General features: G+C 36.1%; 1 protein-coding gene across 3 annotated transcripts in view; it reads left to right on the top strand.

Annotated features, from left to right (window-relative positions):
* The window catches only part of LOC112436671 (uncharacterized), a 35574-nt gene that overhangs the window by 6337 nt on the left and 4652 nt on the right, over positions 1–24585 (top strand). For 2 of the 3 annotated variants that reach the window (XM_076878252.1, XM_076878251.1), the window contains 21 exons: positions 363–518; positions 632–799; positions 1102–1131; positions 1662–1817; positions 1931–2098; positions 2401–2430; positions 3206–3361; positions 3474–3641; positions 3944–3973; positions 4749–4904; positions 5017–5184; positions 5313–6016; positions 6125–6177; positions 17169–17281; positions 17406–17624; positions 18384–18587; positions 18790–18918; positions 19013–19191; positions 21819–21995; positions 22097–23470; positions 23565–23606. In XM_076878252.1, coding sequence (XP_076734367.1) covers positions 363–518; positions 632–799; positions 1102–1131; positions 1662–1817; positions 1931–2098; positions 2401–2430; positions 3206–3361; positions 3474–3641; positions 3944–3973; positions 4749–4904; positions 5017–5184; positions 5313–6016; positions 6125–6177; positions 17169–17281; positions 17406–17624; positions 18384–18587; positions 18790–18918; positions 19013–19191; positions 21819–21995; positions 22097–23470; positions 23565–23606 — 4580 coding nt within the window. The remainder of the gene's footprint in view (positions 1–362; positions 519–631; positions 800–1101; positions 1132–1661; positions 1818–1930; positions 2099–2400; positions 2431–3205; positions 3362–3473; positions 3642–3943; positions 3974–4748; positions 4905–5016; positions 5185–5312; positions 6017–6124; positions 6178–17168; positions 17282–17405; positions 17625–18383; positions 18588–18789; positions 18919–19012; positions 19192–21818; positions 21996–22096; positions 23471–23564; positions 23607–24585) is intronic. The other variant, XM_076878254.1, reaches the window with a different exon arrangement.

Raw genomic sequence — 24585 nt, forward strand, 5'->3', positions numbered from 1 at the left:
TACAATGGAAAGTGTATACAATATGTTATTTAGAGAGAAAAACGTGGAGGCCATCAATTTGGCAACAAAGAAAACACTTTCAAAAGATATGGCTACTGTTGTGCTTTAGCTCAGCCGCTGCTAATTTTCTAAAACTTACCAAGTAGCTTTTTAGGCATTGACCTAAACCCATGTGTTGGTAATGGATAAACCTGGACAAGTAACATACTTTAATAAGTAATGCATTCTTAAATGATAAAGGTATTTGAAAATCTGTAACATGCATGAGTCGAACTTGGGTCAGTTTTACATTTTCACGTAAATATAGTTTCCCATCATTGCAACAGTTGTATGTGATGGATTTCCTCTTTTCTCCTTCACAGCACCAGTGGACTTTGATATAGACCTTGAACTGCACATCCCAGCATCTAGTGTGCCCCAGAATTTCAGTGTTGTGCTCAGAAATATTCTGAGAAATTTCTCCTTCCCCAAAATCATCACTGGGTCTTTAACACTGAAAGACTTGAACTTCACCACATGTAAGGACCTGATCTTATTTGACTTCCAACACTCCAACACATTTAATGCTGTTCATATGGTGCTGTATGACTTGTGAACTGTGTTTTGTTATTCTTTTAAATGTCTTGAAAAGGGTGCTATCCAAACTCCACTGGAGGACTCCAGTGTCAGTGTGAAGACCAGTTTGCTTGGTCATGTGGCAAGTGTGATGAGTACAGCACATGCAGTAATGTCACCTCACAAACCTGTAATTGCATAAAGGGATTTCCTCTGAGTGGGGAGTTCTGTCAACCAATCACAAGTAAGAACTGATATCATCTTGCTGTTGGATGAACAGACTACTGCCTTTATCAAATAAATGAATGAACTTTTCAACTGTCTAATTACCTAACATTGTGTTATGAGAGTGATTAGACATTAGATATGAATTGCTCTGTGGAAACACACTGCAATTAATTCTATACTCACTGTATTAAAGAAACATTAACACACCTAACACTGCATTCATTATCCTTGCTGACATTTCTATGACATAACCAAAGTCATGGTGTTTAGTTTCTGGCTTGAAATTTAAATAGTTAAACATGTAATGTTTTTCCACAGGTGTCGCTCCTTGCCCAACACCACCTCCTGGTATGACAAACATCTTTGTTATTCATTTGTGGAAGCACAGTTCAATTCATTCTATACACACTGTATTAAATTATCTGATTGTTTGTGTTCAAAGACACAAATGATCTTGTTATGTTTAATTTGTATTTTGGGTGTGTTATCAAATATCAATATGTAAGAAATTATTTTTACAATGGAAAGTGTATACAATATGTTATTTAGAGAGAAAAACGTGGAGGCCATCAATTTGGCAACAAAGAAAACACTTTCAAAAGATATGGCTACTGTTGTGCTTTAGCTCAGCCGCTGCTAATTTTCTAAAACTTACCAAGTAGCTTTTTAGGCATTGACCTAAACCCATGTGTTGGTAATGGATAAACCTGGACAAGTAACATACTTTAATAAGTAATGCATTCTTAAATGATAAAGGTATTTGAAAATCTGTAACATGCATGAGTCGAACTTGGGTCAGTTTTACATTTTCACGTAAATATAGTTTCCCATCATTGCAACAGTTGTATGTGATGGATTTCCTCTTTTCTCCTTCACAGCACCAGTGGACTTTGATATAGACCTTGAACTGCACATCCCAGCATCTAGTGTGCCCCAGAATTTCAGTGTTGTGCTCAGAAATATTCTGAGAAATTTCTCCTTCCCCAAAATCATCACTGGGTCTTTAACACTGAAAGACTTGAACTTCACCACATGTAAGGACCTGATCTTATTTGACTTCCAACACTCCAACACATTTAATGCTGTTCATATGGTGCTGTATGACTTGTGAACTGTGTTTTGTTATTCTTTTAAATGTCTTGAAAAGGGTGCTATCCAAACTCCACTGGAGGACTCCAGTGTCAGTGTGAAGACCAGTTTGCTTGGTCATGTGGCAAGTGTGATGAGTACAGCACATGCAGTAATGTCACCTCACAAACCTGTAATTGCATAAAGGGATTTCCTCTGAGTGGGGAGTTCTGTCAACCAATCACAAGTAAGAACTGATATCATCTAGCTGTTGGATGAACAGACTACTGCCTTTATCAAATAAATGAATGAACTTTTCAACTGTCTGATTACCTAACATTGTGTTATGAGAGTGATTAGACATTAGATATGAATTGCTCTGTGGAAACACACTGCAATTAATTCTATACTCACTGTATTAAAGAAACATTAACACATCTAACACTGCATTCATTATCCTTGCTGACATTTCTATGACATAACCAAAGTCATGGTGTTTAGTTTCTGGCTTGAAATTGAAGTAATTAAACATATAATGTTTTTCCACAGGCGTCGCTCCTTGCCCAACACCACCTCCTGGTATGACAAACATCTTTGTTATTCATTTGTGGAAGCACAGTTCAATTCATTCTATACACACTGTATTAAAGAAACATTGACAGATCTAACACTGCGTTCATTATTTGCAAATTCTTTAAATGTGACACACATTTATACATTCTTATTCTTTAAAAGAATACTGTACAGGATGTTCTAAATATCACCTCTATTGTTTCTTTGTATGCCTGAGATATAGTGTAAACTCTTAAAACATAAAAAATTGTATTTGAAGAAACACCAGACGAACTGAGCATCCCAGTCTCATGGCAGTTTGTGAAGTCATCACTACAGAATTATCTGATTGTTTCTGTTCAAAGACACAAATGATCTTGTTATGTTTCATTTGTATTTTGGGTGTGTTATTAATTATCAATATGTAAGAAATTATTTTTACAATGGAAAGTGTATACAATATTTTATTTAGAGAGAAAAACATGGAGGCCATCAATTTGGCAACAAAGAAAACACTTTCAAAAGATATGGCTACTGTTGTGCTTTAGCTCAGCCGCTGCTAATTTTCTAAAACTTACCAAGTAGCTTTTTAGGCATTGACCTAAACCCATGTGTTGGTAATGGATAAACCTGGACAAGTAACATACTTTAATAAGTAATGCATTCTTAAATGATAAAGGTATTTGAAAATCTGTAACATGCATGAGTCGAACTTGGGTCAGTTTTACATTTTCACGTAAATATAGTTTCCCATCATTGCAACAGTTGTATGTGATGGATTTTCCCCTTTTCTCCTTCACAGCACCAGTGGACTTTGATATAGACCTTGAACTGCACATCCCAGCATCTAGTGTGCCCCAGAATTTCAGTGTTGTGCTCAGAAATATTCTGAGAAATTTCTCCTTCCCCAAAATCATCACTGGGTCTTTAACACTGAAAGACTTGAACTTCACCACATGTAAGGACCTGATCTTATTTGACTTTTGCACTCCAACACATTTAATGCTGTTCATATGGTGCTGTATGACTTGTGAACTGTGTTTTGTTATTCTTTTAAATGTCTTGAAAAGGGTGCTATCCAAACTCCACTGGAGGACTCCAGTGTCAGTGTGAAGACCAGTTTGCTTGGTCATGTGGCAAGTGTGATGAGTACAGCACATGCAGTAATGTCACCTCACAAACCTGTAATTGCATAAAGGGATTTCCTCTGAGTGGGGAGTTCTGTCAACCAATCACAAGTAAGAACTGATATCATCTAGCTGTTGGATGAACAGACTACTGCCTTTATCAAATAAATGAATGAACTTTTCAACTGTCTGATTACCTAACATTGTGTTATGAGAGTGATTAGACATTAGATATGAATTGCTCTGTGGAAACACACTGCAATTAATTCTATACTCACTGTATTAAAGAAACATTAACACATCTAACACTGCATTCATTATCCTTGCTGACATTTCTATGACATAACCAAAGTCATGGTGTTTAGTTTCTGGCTTGAAATTGAAGTAATTAAACATATAATGTTTTTCCACAGGCGTCGCTCCTTGCCCAACACCACCTCCTGGTATGACAAACATCTTTGTTATTCATTTGTGGAAGCACAGTTCAATTCATTCTATACACACTGTATTAAAGAAACATTGACAGATCTAACACTGCGTTCATTATTTGCAAATTCTTTAAATGTGACACACATTTATACATTCTTATTCTTTAAAAGAATACTGTACAGGATGTTCTAAATATCACCTCTATTGTTTCTTTGTATGCCTGAGATATAGTGTAAACTCTTAAAACATAAAAAATTGTATTTGAAGAAACACCAGACGAACTGAGCATCCCAGTCTCATGGCAGTTTGTGAAGTCATCACTACAGAATTATCTGATTGTTTCTGTTCAAAGACACAAATGATCTTGTTATGTTTCATTTGTATTTTGGGTGTGTTATTAATTATCAATATGTAAGAAATTATTTTTACAATGGAAAGTGTATACAATATTTTATTTAGAGAGAAAAACATGGAGGCCATCAATTTGGCAACAAAGAAAACACTTTCAAAAGATATGGCTACTGTTGTGCTTTAGCTCAGCCGCTGCTAATTTTCTAAAACTTACCAAGTAGCTTTTTAGGCATTGACCTAAACCCATGTGTTGGTAATGGATAAACCTGGACAAGTAACATACTTTAATAAGTAATGCATTCTTAAATGATAAAGGTATTTGAAAATCTGTAACATGCATGAGTCGAACTTGGGTCAGTTTTACATTTTCACGTAAATATAGTTTCCCATCATTGCAACAGTTGTATGTGATGGATTTTCCCCTTTTCTCCTTCACAGCACCAGTGGACTTTGATATAGACCTTGAACTGCACATCCCAGCATCTAGTGTGCCCCAGAATTTCAGTGTTGTGCTCAGAAATATTCTGAGAAATTTCTCCTTCCCCAAAATCATCACTGGGTCTTTAACACTGAAAGACTTGAACTTCACCACATGTAAGGACCTGATCTTATTTGACTTTTGCACTCCAACACATTTAATGCTGTTCATATGGTGCTGTATGACTTGTGAACTGTGTTTTGTTATTCTTTTAAATGTCTTGAAAAGGGTGCTATCCAAACTCCACTGGAGGACTCCAGTGTCAGTGTGAAGACCAGTTTGCTTGGTCATGTGGCAAGTGTGATGAGTACGGCGCATGCAGTAATGTTACCTCACAAACCTGTGATTGCATAAAGGGATTTCCTCCTGATGGAGAATTCTGTGAACCAGTCACAAGTAAGGACCTTGTCGTTTTTATAACAAGATGTATTTTTTTTATTCACTTTAAATTCATCAAGTTTGCGTCATGAGTGTTCTCCGTGTCACTAAAACAATATAAGGAATTCTTGAATGTTTCTCCACAGATATCATTCCCTGTCCACCAATGCCAAACACAACAACACCAGATCCTACAACTACAACACCAATGCCAAACACAACAACACCAGATCCTACTACTACAACACCAATGCTAAACACAACAACACCAGATCCTACAACTACAACACCAATGCCAAACACAACAACACCAGATCCTACAACTACAACACCAATGCCAAACACAACAACACCAGATCCTACTACTACAACACCAATGCTAAACACAACAACACCAGACCCTACTATAACAACACCAATGCTAAACACAACAACACCAGATCCTACTACAACAACACCAATGCTAAACACAACAACACCAGATCCTACTATAACAACACCAATGCTAAACACAACAACACTGATTCCAAACACAACTACACCAGATCCTACTACAACAAAACCATTACCAACAACTGCACCAACACCAATTCTAACCAATACAACAATTCTGATGCCAAATACAACCACACCAATGACAGACACAACAACAACACGGGTTTCGAGTACTACAAGAGTGCCAACTACTACAACCACAGCGATGTCAACTACAACAACAACAGCAAACACAACTACTACAATAACACCAACTACTGCTTCTGTTACAACAGATCAATTGACCATAAATGTGGAATTTAGTGACACATACAATAATCCAAACAGTGTTTTTTTCAGAAATGTTAGCACTGCTGTAAGTCTCAATTAGCCCCATCTTTGTGTCATTCAATTTTCACATAATCTCAAACTACTCAATTCAGGTGGTTTAATTCATGTTTGGCAATGTCACTATCTCAAACAGATTCAAGCAGAAGCACAGAAGAACAAAATCACAGCACAATTAATTAAATTCCGGTAAGTCACATTATCTTTTTTAATATACCAATCCTAACAATTGTTTCTTTGTTTAGGTTTTTTTGTTTGTTTGTTTTTTTACAGTTGTTACAGTCTTTGAAAAGTTTCTCCTCTGTGTCAACACTGCAAGTCAAAAGAAAATATCATTATGTGGCTACCTTGAAGCTTCTTAACATAAATGCCCTACAAAAAAGGGATAACTACAACCTAAAGTTCCACTACCCATGAATCACTTACACACACACCATACTGGCAAAAACATCTAGTATAACATCTGTATAATCATCACCTTATACAGAGGCAGACTGAGACTCTAATACAGGCCAAGAACTTGACTTACAGTTTTTTACAGCCGCTAGGACACATTTCTCAATACTTAGGTCACTTTTGCAAAACTCTTCACACAATTCTCCTAACTGACCTTCAGCTTGGCAAAGCAGTTCATTTCACATTCAAAATGCACTACAACTACCAAAACACTTTATTCAGGTCTCAAATAAATTCATTCTTCCAGAACACTAGCAAAGGTTGACAGCCGACAAACACACTTTGTCACCCACAAAACAATGACCTAAAAAACACTAGCAACATGTAGCATTACACAGTGTTTTCTTGTGTAAAACAAGGACACATCTCTGTTTATAATTTCAATATATGTTACTGGAATGAATTAGACATCATGCAGAATTCGTCAATATTTGTTTATGTATTTTTAGTTTTTTGCACTAAGTAATCCCAAAATACAAGAATTTGTATACACACCATCCACTGATACACATACAATAGTAATGCTAATCTACTCGGTCTTCTCCATTTGGCCACAGGTTCCCATCCACATCACATCTTATGTCATCTAGGGCAATACACCTAGGAAAGAATCTTCTGGCATGCCAGAATTGAAGGAGTTGAAAAATTGAAGGAGTAACACCTGTGTAGATGTTCATCTACAATGAGAATCAGCTGTGGCTGGTTAAACTGCATTTTTAGATTTACAGTTTTTTCTGATTGCTTAAGCACATTTTTTGTAACTATTGGCTAATTTTGCAAAACTCTTCACACAAATAAGAAAACCTGTCACCCAATAATCAAAACATTGTAGTTCTCTTGCAAAAGCAAACACAGCTAGATTAACTCTTCACACCTTCGTAAAAATGGTGTTTCCGTATCAAACAGTACACACAAGCCATCATCTACTAAGCACACAATGCGCCAACTGCACATTGATGGTATGAATACAAAACACATCTGGCTTTTGCTTTCTCTGTGCACAAGGTAGGCTATGTCAGTTTGAGCTCATACTTCTGTCATAGATCCATAAGCATGGAGGGATCCAAACTTCAAGTACTGGTGTTTATTCAAACACATCAAAACAAACACAAGTGTTTATTTCCAAGTATAGGATTATTTGCAATCGCCATAATGACTATATGGGTTACTTGGTCTGCAGTGAACATGCTTCCTCTGCCCCAGCATCTGGTCATCTAGCAATTCTGTAAAGTAACAATTTCAGTATTTTTACATCAATGGTATTGGTGTGTTTCTCATTGGCATATGGCAGTGCTACAAATCTTTGTGCGAAGTGACTGTACTAACCGATTCTCATTTCAAGATGTCCTTATGGTGCTTGCTACAGTGTAGCGGCTCGAGTTAGGCTGGACCCGTTGGCCAGCTACCCTCAGGGTCATTCCACGGTTGATTACATGGTCCACTATTGTAGCTCTGATGTCATCAGCAATTCTATTTCTTACTCTTCCTACCCTTCCTCTCCCCCCTCCTCATCTTCCTCTCCCCCCTCCTCATCTTCCTCTCCCCCCTCCTCGTCTTCCTCTTGCTCCTCCTTGTCATCCTCTTCATCCTACTTCTTCACCTCCACGTCCTCTTCCTCGGCTTCCTCTACTTCTCACTCTTTCTGCTCCCTCCATTGTACTCCGCACACACAGCTTACCTGTATTATAGTGCTTAGGCTGATTGCAAAGTGAACTAATTATCTAAAAAAGTTTTCACATGTGAAAGTGTGCCAGACAGTTGGCAAATTAGTGTTAATGATAGCCATACATGTGTATACTTTTGCTAGGAGTGTGTTGGAAATTTGGTAATTGAGTGTTGTGCAGTGAATTGTGCCTACAGTTTTGCAAAGTGTGTGTTACAAAATTGCAAACTGAGTGCAAAGCAGTTTTTGTGCTTTTAGTTTTGCAAACTCAGTGAGTGGTTTTGCTATAAGTCTGAATAGTTTTAGAGATTGTGCTACAGGAATCACAGTTAGGGTTTAAGCAATCAGAAAAAACTGTAAAGAATAATATAAGTTTCTACATGCTCCAGAAACCTTCAGATAAAACTCAGCACTTTTCCTCGACATTTTGCCGCAACATTTCAAAGAGCCGTAAAGTAAATAAACGGCAGACGTTTCATGCATACGCAGTACAGGAACGTAGCTTTTTCAGTGTGGATGAAAACAACTGAAAATGATAGTGTGGACGCGGAGTGTTTCTAGACATAAACACCGTTTTCAAATTTATCCAGATTAGTGTAGACGTAGCCTAAGCTGGTGGTGAGGAAATTCACGTAAATCCAGATGAGGCAACCCAGGAGCAATCGTAGAGGTAGGCACATTCAACTGCCACATCTATAAAATCAGTTTTCCTGAGTCATCTATGGACTTGGTGAATAGCAAGGTTAAACTTTAGTGCCCAGGAAAATAGGTCCCAGAGATCTGTTAATTTTAAGAGCTAGAACAACCTGTAAGAAGCGTTATGAGATGTGATATTCATACCCTAGTTTTACTTTTGATGCTTCACAAAGAGTTAAAAGAAAAAAAAGGATTGTCCACAATATTAGACTTTAAATGGAGATTGGCATTTGCTTTGCCATGCCTAATCCTTCAGTGCTCCTCACTTTAAAAACAAAGCAGATGGAACATTTTGAGGAAGAGTTTGCTCTCTAAATGGTTCATCTGCTTGTGACAAAATCCGGAGAGCAGTTCTTTATTAAGAGAAACATCACTTTATGCGCTTTCACAAACTTTACTCTCCCCTTTCCCTAGTCCTGTTGAAATCACTTTTGACCCAAATGACACCAGTTGCACCATGCTTAAATCCTTTTTTTACTGTTCATCGTGACCTTTGTACAAAAACACCTCCTATTCATGATACTATTGCACTTCATTCATTCAGAATCATTACAGAATGATTACTTCCACTTATTTTGTTACATTTATAATCCTGAATTTTAAGAAAATAACCATAGCGCAAACAAATTTTATATATTCCAGAACTCCATACTTTACCAATAATTATACGGCTAAAGATTCAGCACCTTATTTAGACCGACTCAGGCGGATGAGGCTTTGAGGATTTCAGTCTCTTCAACAGTCAGTCGTATACAGTTTTTCTGGCAACCACCAGAGCAAGATCGTATACAGAGAAGCGTTATTAATCACTCCAGTGCTCTTGAGTCTACTGGCAGCATGCTTTACACCACCACATCCTACACTTTGCATTGCAATTGATGATGTAAGGCTTGGCCATGGAAACCCATTCCATGAAGCTCTCTACACATTATTCTTGAGCTAACCTGGAGGCCACATGAAGATTAGACAGATTTGTCTAAGTATCTGACAAGTCATTGGCTGTAACAATTGACTCTGCTGAAACTTGGCAACATCTGAGCACTATTTTATATTACCCATCACATAAAATCCCCACTGATTGTTTGCCACTAATAATTGTCTCTAGAATATTCAGTACTAAGAAAGGTTCACAGCTGTACCATTCTAGAATTCACTGAGAATGACCCATTTTTTCACAAATGCTAGAGTTCAAATTCAGATTTTATTTGTCACATACACAGTTCAACATGTAGGGAAATGCTTGCGCCCAAGATTTAAGTGCGGGAGTGAAAACCTTTGGCAATATTGTGTATCTAGTGAGCGACAGTTCTCTGTAATAAATAAATAAATGAATGAATTTTAAAAATGCATTGCTAATATCAAAGCTCAGAGGAAAGTGCCCTAACTGCTTTGAGCAGATAGGAGGGAAACAGCAACTCAAATAACCACTTGTTGCAACTAAGCAGTGCTGGGGAGTAACGGAATACATGTACCAGCGTTACGTATTTGAAATACAGAATATGAGTAACTGTATTCCATTACAGTTACCATTTAAAATGATGATATTCAGAATACAGTTACAAATAAAGGAATTACACAGCGGTCTTTTCCTGTTTCATATGCTAGGCAATGCCCTCTCTATTTTTGGTAATTCCACGCCAGTGGAAACCCAAACAAAAATGCATTAAGAGGATCTAATGCCTGGGTCTCAATCTTGCAGCCCATGTCACCCCTACTTGCGGCCTGCATAATGACATGAAGAAATATTTTTCAAAATTATTATTCAAAAAATTATTTAACCCACTGGGGTCGACGGACACGCCGGCACGTCAAAATCGCATGACCAATTTAAGATGAAACAGCAACAAGATGCAGCAACCCAGAGTCTCCTTTTCAACCAATACCAATACTTTGTTCAAAAACTTAATGTGTTATTGTATTTCAAATTATAGCTTCATAATGATTACAGGACATCAGACTACTTGTTCTCATTGTTTAGTTATAAGAATAATCACATAGAAATTAAAAAACCTGAAGTTGTGTGTTAATTGACGCTATTTGAACACGTATATCTTTTCATTTTACATGTATATACTTGCCTGGATATTTCAACAAAAACATTCAACATTCACACTTTCACTCATTCACAGAAGTGCTCTGCCACACTACAAAGGCAATCAGGCAGCTAACTGGGGAAAGGGTAGTGTGCCGTGACTTATGAGATGAAATCTCTGAACACATTTTAATCACCACTATATCACTGTGATTGTGATCACTGTGATCTACATGTGTTTTGAAACTGGGTTTTTGGCGACCTGGTATATGTCAGTGTTTCTGTCTGTAGAGCACACAAAAAGGTTCAGACATTTTTCATTGTGCATGGTTGAGGTTTATTTTTTCCAAAGGAAAATAGGTCTACATATTCAACTGGAACGATAAAAGCAAAGTATCGATCCAATTTCCTTTCCTTCCTTAAACAGCTCCATTTCCTTCCAATTCACCTCTGTGTCAATTTCAAGATCCTGCTTCTTACTTTCAAAGAGCTTCATAACCTCGCTCCTCCATATTTATCTGATCTTCTCCATATGTATGCCTGACTACAGACCTGTTGGGTCTAACACTTAAACGCCGCTGGCTCAGAGACCAATCATTTGTGTACGACCACAGTGCTTTTTGTCTTTTACTTGCTGCAAGGGGAGCCTGAGCTCTTCATCTGATCTCAGCCAACTCCAAACTCTGGGACCCCTCTCACAGTCCTTTTATTAACATCAGTATTTACACAAACATCTCATTAATCATGCGACAGATAAGACACCCACCTGTGAACATGGGACGTGTGTGTCTGCGATGTGTGAGCATGTGATGTCACCAATATCCTCAGTCACCCCATATATGGCGTAACATTTTAACGAACCAGTGTTTAGAAAACAGAGCTGAGCATTCTTGCTAAAGATCTAATCACCTTGCTAAAGATCTAATCATCTTGCACAATGACAACCATATTGATGCACAATTCTCTAACAGGACTTTTAGTTGCTCTGCCCCAAGACTTTAGATGCACTTCCACCAGCTCTTCAAACTACAAACTCTCTCTGTACTTTTAAAACACGTCTCAAAACCCATCTATTCAGAACTCCATACCCTTTTATACTTGTTTATATACTTTCATGCTTGTTTTTTTTTTTACCTTATGTTTAAATTTTGTTTTGCTATACTTTATTATATTGTATTGTTGTATTATTGTAAGGTGACCTTGGGGGTCTTAAAGGCACCTATAAATAAAATGTATTATTATTATTATTATTATTGTTATTATTAATAATAAGGCAAGGCAAGGCAAGTTTATCTGTATAGCACAATTCAACAACAATGTGATTCAAAGTGCTTTACAGAGACATTAGAAACAAAAACAAATAAAAAGCATGATTTAAAATTGATTAAAACAAGCAAACAAACAAACTAATTAACAAACAAACAAAACAGTATATAAAATCAAAACAGATAAAATCAGAACAATAGATAAAATCAGTAGTTAAATGTAAGTTTTGAAATTTAAGCTTAAAAGTTTTCTTCTACAACATCAGCTGTAACTGCTGCTACTTCACTGATGAACAGTTTAAGCACACCATCAACACGGAAAATAAATTATCAATAATCCATTTTAATAGCAGAAGTCTGTATGCCAACTTCAACAATATAAAGGAATATCTAAATGAGTTGGCAAATCCATTTGGAATTATTGCCATTTCTGAAACATGGATCAATGCGGAGAAAGGAATGGACTTTGGACTGGAGGGATATGAAGTGAATTTTGTAAATAGAAGGAACAAGAGTGGAGGGGGAGTAGCTGTGTATGTGGATAAAAACCTAAACTACAAGGTGGTAGAAAATATGACAACTGTAATTGATAATTTACTAGAATGTATAACAATTGAAATTTATAAGGAAAAAGAAAAAAATGTAATAATTAGCTGTATATATAGAACACCTGGCTCTAGTATTCAAGTATTTAATGACTTCATAGAGGAAATATTCTCTAAAACAAATCAAAAAGTTATGTTTATCTGTGGTGATTTTAATATTGACCTGTTGAATCCAAAAAAGCATAAAATGACCGACGAATTCCTAAACACTATGTACAGTTTGAGTTTACATCCTAAAATAACCAGGCCTAGCAGAATTACACCACATTGTGCCACCTTACTTGACAATATTTTCACTAACAATATGGAAAACAACATTGTGAGCGGATTATTAATTAATGACATCAGTGATCACCTACCAGTTTTTGCAGTTTATGACACTAATTATAAGAAAAATCAGCATGAAGAACAACTGAGATACAGACGTGTAAGGACAGAAGAAACTATGACTGCATTTAAGAACGATCTATTAAATCAGGACTGGGACAATGTGTACAAAGAAGCTGATATTGATATTGCATATGGCATATTTTTAAGAATATTCATGGAGTTGTACGATAAAAACTGTCCAACAATAAAATACAACAGAAAGCACAAATATTCAGATAGACCATGGCTCACTAAGGGTTTACAAAATGCATGTAAAAAGAAAAATACACTCTATAGGGAATACCTAAAACCAAGAACAAAAGATGCTGAAAATAAATATAAAAAATACAAAAATAAGTTGACCAATATTATACGTGTATGTAGAAAGGAGTATTATAGTAAAATATTGAACAACAATAAACATAATATGAAAGGAATATGGGATGTTTTAAACGGTATCATTAAAAATAATTCTGGACAACAAAGTTATCCACAATACTTTATCGATAATGGCAATATTATGGAAAACACTGCTGATAAGGTCAACAGCTTTAATCATTATTTTGTAAATATTGGACCAAAACTGGCAGAACAAATTCCTGAGTCACTGCCATCAGTAGAATGTAGTGAAAACCTGATTGATAGGAACCCTAACTCAATGTTCCTCACATCAGTGGAGGAAAAAGAAATAATTGACATTGTACACATGTGTAAATATAAAACATCTACTGATTGTAATGATATTGACATGAAAATCGTCAAGAAGGTCATTGAAGGAATTGTAGGACCTCTAACATATATTTGCAACTTATCATTTCAGACGGGAAAAGTGCCAAACAAAATGAAAATAGCTAAAGTTGTGCCGCTGTATAAAACCGGGGATAGACGCCACTTCACAAATTACAGGCCTGTTTCTTTACTACCACAATTCTCCAAAATCCTAGAAAACCTGTTTAATAAACGATTAGACAAATTCTTAGATAAATATAAATTACTCTCTGACAGTCAATATGGATTCAGATCAAAAAGATCAACATCTCTGGCATTAATCGAATCAATTGAGGAGATTACGAATGCTATAGATCAGAAACAGTATGCAGCTGGAGTATTTCTGGATCTCAAGAAAGCATTCGACACAATCAATCATGACATATTAATTAATAAACTGGAACGGTATGGGATTAGGGGGGTTGTACTGCAATGGGTGAAAAATTATTTAAGTGACCGGAAACAATTTGTGAAGCTGGGTGTCCATTCCTCATCATGCTTGGACATTGCTTGTGGTGTTCCACAAGGCTCTGTACTGGGTCCAAAATTATTTATTATTTATATAAATGATATTTGTAAGGCATCTGATATATTAAAATTAGTATTATTTGCAGATGACACAAATATTTTTTGTTCTGGGGGGAATCTAAAGGAGCTGCTGGATACAATTACTTCAGAAATGTGCAAAATTAAAAAATGGTTTAACAGGAACAAACTATCGCTAAATCTAAGTAAAACTAAAATTATCGTATTTGGGAATTCCCTTAGAAATGCACAAGTGCAGATTCATGTAGATGGTGTGGAAATTGAAAGAGTACTTGAACATAAGTTTCTTGGTGTGATTATAGATGATAAATTAAACTGGAAATCTCATATAAATCATATACATAACAAAATTTCAAGAAGTGTCTCAATCTTGAGTAAAGTAAAACACATTCTGGACCACAAATCACTCCACATTCTCTATTGTTCCCTGATTGCACCGTATTTGAATTACTGTGCAGAGGTTTGGAGCAATACTTACAAATGTTCGCTATCATCAATCTTTATATTACAAAAAAGGGCCATAAGGATAATCCATAAAACTGGTTACAGAGATCATACAAATCCACTATTCTTAAAATCAAAAATTCTAAAATTCACAGATCTGGTTCATTTTCTCACAGCACAAATTATATATAAAGCAATAAATAACCTGCTTCCTGACAATATTCTAAAAATGTTTTCTAAAAGGGAACGGGGATACAATTTGAGGGGGGAATTAAATTTAAAACATCCTCGTATCCGTACAACATTAAAAAAAATTTGCATCTCTGTGAGTGGAGTGAAGCTGTGGAACAGACTAAGTAAAGATATGAAGCAATGTCCAAGCATGGCGCAGTTTAAAAGCGGTTTAAGGATACGGTTTTTACAGGGTACAGGGAAAAGGTAGAGATTTGATAGGGTGTTCTTGTCTAATATTTTCATGTGTGTGCGCATGCACGGGTTTGTTGGTATAGGTATATATATATATATATATATATATATATATATATATATATATATATATATATATATATATATATAATTGTAGGCTGTGTATCCTTGAGGTGTTAATGGGGTTATTGAAAATGTGTATATGTGCGTATGTGTGTATATACGTATGTATGGATAGATAGAAACATATATGTGTATATATTTAAAAAATAAAAAATAAAAATTACACATAACATATAATGTAATTGCAAGGAGGTATTTCTGTAGTCTATTGATACTAGATAGTGGAAAAGGGGTGGGATTAAATAAGCTTATGCTTATTCATGCTCCTTTTTGAACATGGACGTTATTTGGAGTTGTGGTTGCTCGTTTTCCTTTTGTTTGCTTTGTTCATTTGTCTCTTTTAATTCTATTTTTTTTATACTTTTTCAACATGTTCAAAATAAAGATTCAATCAGTCAATCAATCAATCAAAGTGTGGATTTGGTGCTTTATTAAAATGCAGCTGAGAATAGGTGAGTCTTCAACCTGGATTTAAATAAACTGAGTGTTTCAGCTGATCTGAGGCTTTCTGGGAGTTTGTTCCAGATATAAGGAGAATAAAAGCTGAATGCAGCTTCTCCGTGTCTGGTTCTGACTCTGGGAACTGATAAAAGACCAGATCCAGTTGACCTGAGGGATCTGGAAGGTTCATACTGGGTCAGGAGGTCACTGATGTATTTTGGTCCTAAACCATTCAGAGCTTTATAGACCAGCATCAGAACTTTAAAATCTATCCTCTCACGGACAGGCAGCCAGTGTAAAGACCTCAGAGCTGGACTGATGTGGTCCACTTTTTTGGTCTTAGTGAGGACTCGAGCAGCAGAGTTCTGAATGAGCTGTCTGACGGATTTTTTAGGTAGACCTGTAAAGATGCTGTTACAGTAATCAAGCCTACTAAAGATGAATGCATGGACTAGTTTTTCCAGGTCCTGTTGAGACATCAGATCTTTTATCCTTGAAATATTCTTGAGGTGATAGTAAGCTGATTTTGTTATTGTCTTAATGTGTTTTTCTAAGTTTAGGTCTGCATCCATAACTACACCCAAATTTCTCGCCTGGTTTGTGGTTTTTAGGTGTATAGATTGAAGTTCTCTGGTGACCTGTAATCGTTTTTCTTTGGCGCCAAAGACTATTACCTCAGTTTTGTTTTTGTTTAGCTGGAGAAAATTGTGGCACAACCAGTCATTAATTTCCTCAATGCATTTACCAAGAGCCTGTACAGGGCCTCGGTCTCCTGGCGACATTGTGATATATATTTGTGTGTCATCTGCATAGCTGTGGTAGTTTATTTTGTTGTTCTTTATAATCTGTGCCAGTGGGAGCATGTAAATGTTAAACAGAAGGGGTCCCAAGATGGAACCTTGGGGAACTCCACATGTGATACTTGTCTGCTCAGATGTGAAGTTACCTATTGATACAAAGTATTTCCTGTTTTCTAAGTATGTTTTGAACCAGTTTAGTACAGTTCCTGAAAGACCTGCCCAGTTCTCCAGTCATTTGAGTAATATGTTGTGGTCATAATAATAATAATAATAATAATAATAATAATAATAATAATAATAATAACTTGATTTTACCAAATGGTAAACTACTAACTCGTAAATTGAAGAAAAATGTGAGGTTTTTGGAGAATTCTTTTTAAGTTAAGTATAGTGCAAAGCTATTTAGGGGATTGGATTCCAAGTGCTAGTAGACTGAAAATATAAAACTATGACTCAACTATCATTGACTTATCTGTAGGTGTGAGAGTGAAAATGTACATTACATGCCAGAAATGTTAGCGTTTCCAATCCTTTTCCATATTATAGGAGTGGAAGCACCATCGCTGAATATAATGTCACTGCTGCTACTACAGTCATCCAAACACTAAACAATGGAATTTTTGACCAGCTAGCAAAAATCTACTCTATGATATCAGATGGTAAGCACTTGTCTACATTTGTGATTTTATTCAATTTTACATATATGTTTAATGTCATATCAAAAAACACATGAGATCAGATGATTGTTTAATCATTTTTTTATATTTATGTTCATTTTTATAGAGCCACGTTTTCTGGATTTTAAAATTGAAGGTAGTGGATTTTGGGAGGATAAAGTCATTGTAACATGTGGCCATCCACCATTGGATCTCTTTGGTACTGACTGGAGAGCAGAGTGGAGACGTGATGGCAATGTCATAGTTGCAGATGGAGTACATAACATTTCAAAAAACAACAGTCACTCAGTCTTATCTGTGTCACAGTTCATTCGTGCTGACAGTGGTAAGAAGCAAACAACTGCATTCCATGGGGAAATTCACAAATCATATACATTTAAAATGCGAGTGTAGTCTCAGCATTTTTTAGTGATTCAGCAAGTGCAATTACAACATTCTGATTGGCTTAAGGGTAAAACTTGTTTGGTTCAGAAAAAAACATCACATGTATCTTTTATCATAACTCTTTTACGTGGCCTATCGACACAATTTAAAATCTGGTATATAGTTTGAAGTCCGCACTTCTGACCCAAGTTGAAATGGAGTCGCTAGGTCGCTGCAACCCCAGAGGGTTAAGGAAAACGTTGTTACTGCAATGGAGCAATCAATATTAGTGCAGAAGGACTGAAATCATTTGATTTAAATAGTTAAACCATTGCTGTTGCACAAGCCTTTCTCAAGAGAAAGAAATACCAAATTACAAGTGCCAGTGTAAATGTGTACTTGTGTGAACACAGATGTCAACTAATTCATATTAGAAATCCTATTTAAATTTGGAAATAAGTGGTTGCTGAGCTCTTAATAATATAACAGTAAAATAAAATGTTGCTAGACAGAGAATGGTATTCTTGAAACAAAATGGAGCAAAAACTCGTTATCAGCTACATTATTGCTTTTTTGTAGGAAACACTGAATCTGCATAGGAGAACCAGCCATATTACAACTGTATAATACAGAAATAAGTGACACTGTCAACCCATATATTATTATTTTTGTTTGGCAACACTATTTTATTTATGTATATAATAATTTACTTTCATTCCAGGAAATTATGAATGCAGGCTCATACGGGAAAAGGATGAATCATTTTATCGACAACGATCCAATGGAGTCTTCACACTCAAAGAGAAACCCTTGATCAGAGTGGACCCAATTCAAAAATTTTTGAATTGTAGTGGTCAAAATGTGCCACTAAGCTGCACTGTCAACAATGACTACAATATTAATTTCACAAACGTGAATATTAGCGGTAAATCTGAAACAAAGAATCAACAAAATGCAAATCAGCTATTGGGAAATAATTTCTCTGCTCATCTTGCAATACTTACGTTATTTACTAATATGAGACAAAACTTTTTAAAAACTAGTCTGATTAATATTACATCAGATCTGAATGTTTAGCTTGTATTGCTATTCATATTGACTTTGTTGTTTCTGCGATTTATCCAAAGGTAAAAAAAGCATTTCCTATCAATATAAAACTGATAGCTGTACAGACAAAGAGCAGGATACAATTACCTGTCAATCAACTACCTATCCTGAATTCAAAGAAACAATAACACTCAGATTTTACAAAGGAAGTGAGTATTAACACATTATAAAGCAATTTATTAAATTCAGGTTAAAAATTATCTACATTTAATAAGGTCTTTTTTTTTGTTTTTGTTTTATTAGATCCTCAAATGTGTGATGATAAAGAATTTGGAAAGGCAGTTAGTGGTTCCAGAGCCAGAATACCCTGTGCAAACAATGAGGAAGGAGAAAAGAGTGCATTGTGCAACATCACAACATATACTGAAATAGGAGACACCTGCATACTGCAACCCATTAAGGAGCTGCTTGACCAATCTGAGGTGACTTATATAAACTGCCATGTTCTTTTTAGTTCTTTGTATTGTGGAAAATGTACCTTAGAGATAAATCACAATATTACATATTTTAAAGAGTTTAGAAAGTTCACCTAAGTGAAGCCACAAAAATATTACACAAACCTCTCTTTAAGTTACTCTTTTAATTAAAGTTAATTTGCTATGTGTTTTACTTGACAACTGTGACTATAAATTTCAAAACTAGATTATATCAAATGGTAAGATAGGCTCTTAAATGACTAATTTTTTCTACTCTACATTTCAATTTTGCTGATGATGGAAATGACCATGTAATGTAATGTAAAATATAAATGGTTCTCAACACAATCCTGTTGATTCTATTCTGGGCTATAATGGAAGATGAATCCACCTCTCAAATTATTACAGCTCCTTCAACCAGTTTCCAAATGGATGGTATCCTGTTAGACAGCAAAACGATCATGGTCTTAGGATTAAGTGGTGTTTTCATTTCTTGGTGAACATACTTGAGTTTTAGTTGACTTTAGTTTTCTAGTGTTAGTTTCAAGTTCCAGGGCTCTATGTACTACAAAGTAAGTTAAATATATACAGGGATTCTTTCCATTATTTGGATTCAATTGCCCTAACGTCAAACATCACAACTACTAAGTTAACTAAGTTTCAGCTATAAAATTAGAGATATAATTCTCCTCTTTCAAGGAACATTTGAATTCTCTCTCTAGCCCAAAATGGTTAAAGCATTACAGTGATGTGAACTGCACATGTTAACTAGTATCTAGTAGAAGCTGATTTTTCTGTCTGTGTTCAGACAACAGTACCTTCTGAATGCGTTGTGCTAACATGATACTTAAAATATCACCATAAAGCTTGTCTTCTCTTCCTTCCGAAAGCATCAGAGCTGGGGCAGGTGCTGTGCCAATGGTGAAAAAAAAGAGTTAAATAAATGTTTAAATTTGCATAACGCAGTTTTAGTTATTATTCTTTCAGCTGGAACCTTGATGTTGTTTAATAGTCTGAGAATAAGTAAAATACAAATACAAAATGTAGGAAATGTAATATTCCCTAATTTAAAGTAACCAATTTATATTGTCCACAAGTACAAATAGATGCCCCTAAATTGTACGTGCTTTGGAGTTTGTATGTGCTTTTCGAGTTTTGGGAGCTGAAAGAGCCGGTTCTCTAAAAGGAGCCGGAAATCCCATCACTACAGAAAACCCTGGTTCACCCCAAAGTTACCCGGATAAGACAAAGTTCTGCTTCATAGTACAAACCTCAGAAAGTTAAAAAGAAAAAAAAAGATAAAAAAGGATAACCACTGCACCAAAAAACCCCGCACAACAGAAATTAAAGTAAGCTGCAATGAGTCAATGCTTATCAAGTCCTTTAACTTTGTGCAATACATGTTTTACAGTTTTATACCATTTGTGATGACAGACAAACTGTTAATACAATTTGTGATGACAGACAAACTGTTAATACAAAATAAACTTGTCACCCATTTAATAAAAATAAAACTTGTCAAATAAATAACCACAAAGTAAGCAGGTAGTTTAAGTTTATAAAGTATGCACAAAAAAACACTTTTTCAATAAATAACCACAAAGTAAGTAAGTAGTGTTTCTTTGTTTTGCCACTACAGCACTATTTACAATTTGTGATCAGAAGACATGGAAGGCACAAATGAAACACGGTATTAGCGATGGTAAATTCGATTCTTTTTACTGAATCGAGTTTTAATGAGTCACTTACCAAAGTGAATCGGTTTTTTAGTCATTTGATTCACTGTGTCAGTTGACCAGAGAGTGCAAAAAATGTACATTTTCAATCAAACTTAATTTGTTTCCCTTTTCATGTAAATCCTACTGCTAAGATGAATGATTCTAAAAGAAAACAACAATTTTATAGAGCAAAAAAGAGCAAAAACATTTCTAAAATTAAGCAATTTCCTATCAAAGTTGCTTAATAAACATTTATTTTATTTTATTTTATTTTATTAGTATTTTCCTTAAATGTGTTAAATATATATTTTCTCATCTAAATGTCCACTGAGCTGTGAGCCAGGGGGCGGTAATGCGCCTTAACATTGGTTGCCAACCAAGAAGAAGAAGAAGCTGTGAGCCAGGAGGGAGGGGGTGAGCGAGTCCTAAGTGATTCGCTTAGGCAGAGCGATGCTACTGTGAACCGAGGAGCTATTTTCTTGATGTGAGCTTCTACTCAGGGTTTTTTCTTCCAGTTCAGAGCAGAAGTTTTTTTGTTACGATACTGGATGTTGTGTTTTTCTCCACAATTTTAATTATAAGCTAGATACATTGCTGCTAACAGCAACAGGGATGAGTCAGTGAGTCAGTTGGGCTTGTGAATCATGATTCATGAGTCAGTAAAGTGATTCTCGAGTATTGAACGATTCGTTCATGATTCGCGCATCACTACACGGTATTCACTGTTCGGTTTATAACTGCAGGCAGATTAAGGTTAAAAGACTGTAGTAAACGTAAGCCAGATTCTGTGAGGATTTCTACAAACAAAAACCTTTGAGATAGGAATTAGTAAATAGGAAGCCCAAGTTTGTCATTCTAACTTAAACATTGAGTTAAATTGTGAAACTAAATACTTTTTCTCTTCAACTCTTGCAGGTCTTGACTGCCACTACACTGCCAGCATTTTTGCAACAGCTCAGCAATGTTACTAATGGGAATTCTGAGCAAGTGGTTAACTCACCTAAAAATATTGATGCTGTTGTTCAAATCCTCAGAAATGTAGCCAACAGAACAGAATTATTCAATATCTCAATCAATGAAAACTCAATGAAGGTACATGCTAGTTTACTGAAGTTTGAGTATTCTAAATAATACATGCTTTTTTTTAATTTTGTATTTGTTTATTCAATCTAATACTTTTTTTTTTACTGTAGGATATCCTGATAACTGCAGGTGTTCTCACCACAGATCAGGCAAGGGACTCATGGAACTTTCTGAACAAAAACAATGAAAGTATCTCGTATAACATCTCTAACCCTGACGGTGTTAGTTCATCATTATTGCAGTCTCTTGAAATAATAACAAAACACCTTGCCAGTTTCAATAATTCTGGTATTGACACGCCTTTTATCATCTTGAACAGAACTATATACACAAACCCTATCATTGGTGATTTTAATTCTTCAGTGGTGATAGAAATACCACAGAATGAGGGTAAAAATAAGTCAATCACAGTGATAACATTTGCCTCGCTGAATAATGTACTCCCTGCAAGAGAAATAGACAATTCATCGATTAAGGTCATCGGTGGCAGGGTTGTACTTGTTCAGTCCAGTGGCCAAATCAATAATATCTCTTTGACATTTGATATTTTAAATGATACACTGAGAGATCCAAAATGTGTCTTCTGGAACTTCAGTCTCCTTAATGGTCTCGGAGGATGGGACGATGAGGGCTGTGAAGTGGTAAATACAAATGAAACTGGAACTGTCACCTGCAACTGCAACCACCTGACCTCATTCTCTATCCTGATGTCACCAAACAGTCCAATTAGCCCAATTTTGGACTATATAACCTACATCGGAGTTGGCATTTCCATGGGTTCCTTGGTCATATGTCTCATCATTGAAGGCCTCATATGGAGAAAAATAAGAACGAATGAAACCTCTTACCTGCGTCATGTTTCCATAGTTAACATTGCTGTGTCCCTCCTGATTGCAGATATTTGGTTTATAATTGGAGCAGCCATTTCAGATGCAAATCATAAAAACCACTCAGCATGCACTGCAACTACCTTTTTTATCCATTTGTTCTACCTAGCTCTGTTCTTCTGGATGTTTGCCTCAGCTTTGTTGCTGCTCTACCGTACAACTAATGTCTTTGGTGGGGGTTTGTCTAAAGCATCTATGCTGGCCATTGGATTTTCTCTAGGCTACGGAGCTCCTCTAATCATAGCAACAGTAACTATAGCTGCAACTGCACCAGACAACAAATATATCAGAGAAAATGTAATCTGCTGGCTCAACTGGGATGAGTCCAAAGCTCTACTGGCGTTTGTGATTCCTGCACTTTCAATAGTGCTGATAAATCTCATTATCCTGGTTGTGGTTTTGTACAAAATTATAAGGAGAAGGGTTGGAACAACTGCTGCACAAGCAGGTGAAAAGAGCGTTTTACTGGTTATTGTCAAGAGCTTGGCTGTGCTTACACCATTTTTTGGAATAACTTGGGGTTTGGGAGCTGGACTTCTGGTGCATCCAAGAGACATAGGAATCAATATTGCATTCGCACTCTTCAATTCGCTACAGGTACAAATAAACTTTTTACCTTTTTATACCATAATAGCAGAATCTTTAATCACTGAATCCTTGATAACGGACATTACTCTGTCTTTTAAAAAAGGGCTTCTTTATTTTGGTGTTTGGAACACTGCTGGATGGTAAGGTATGTACAGCTCAATTTTAAGTCAAGTTAATGAATAAGTGCTTATTGTTGAATTACTTTAAATTAATGTTAAATGATATAATTTGGTTTAACCAACAAAGTGCTTAATGTCTACAAACCTTTACTGACAAAGGAATATGAATTGTAATAATACTACACTAAAATCCTCTTGTCAAGTCAAACTTCTGCCTTTTAGTGCCATTTCATGGTTTCTCTGTAAATCCATATAAATGACTAATTCAGACTTGATGGTGAAAGTAGCAAACAGCAGGTGGGCCCACACTTCAATAAATAACAGTTATATGTATGTGTTCGTATCCCACACAAGCACACAAAAAAGCAAGATAAACATCACCATAGACTTACAAAAAGATTATGTTATGGCCCGTCTAGGCGCGGCCAGACCACAACATAAAGGGTGATCCATCCCCGTCCAACCCCAAGCAGCACGTCACACACTTACTATTTTGTGACAGTGATTTATTTACAATAGGTGCGGTTAAACAAAGGAAGGGAGCATATCATAGCTTCAGGGTGAACCCAAGGCCAAAACAACAAACAAAAGTAGCCTATCTCAGGGATAAACGAAACTTACCTACTCAAAGGAACTAAACAAAACGACAATCACTTTCCTCCCTACCTAACAAAAACAGGAGAAAACTGATCAACCAAAAAGGCGGTCCACCCCTACATGCTCTTACATTACATAATACGTCGATACAGTGACCGGTCTGCCGGCTGGGTTGGGCCGAGGATGAATGACTGGGCAGTCCCTGGCGGGCTCTTCTTATCCGCTGTCTCCCAGTCCTCAGCCAATCGGTGTGAGCCATCCACCCTGGATGCACCAATCCCGGAGGAGCACCTGGACACTCAAATCCACACACAATTACGGTCACAGTCGTAACACCCCCTTACCCAAGAATTAACATTAACCCCAAAATGTTTAATTCAAGGAGACAGTGCTCTAGACAGGGTGTCA

This window comes from Maylandia zebra, linkage group LG20 (assembly GCF_041146795.1).
Source record: "Maylandia zebra isolate NMK-2024a linkage group LG20, Mzebra_GT3a, whole genome shotgun sequence".
In the NCBI taxonomy this organism is placed as follows: domain Eukaryota; kingdom Metazoa; phylum Chordata; class Actinopteri; order Cichliformes; family Cichlidae; genus Maylandia; species Maylandia zebra.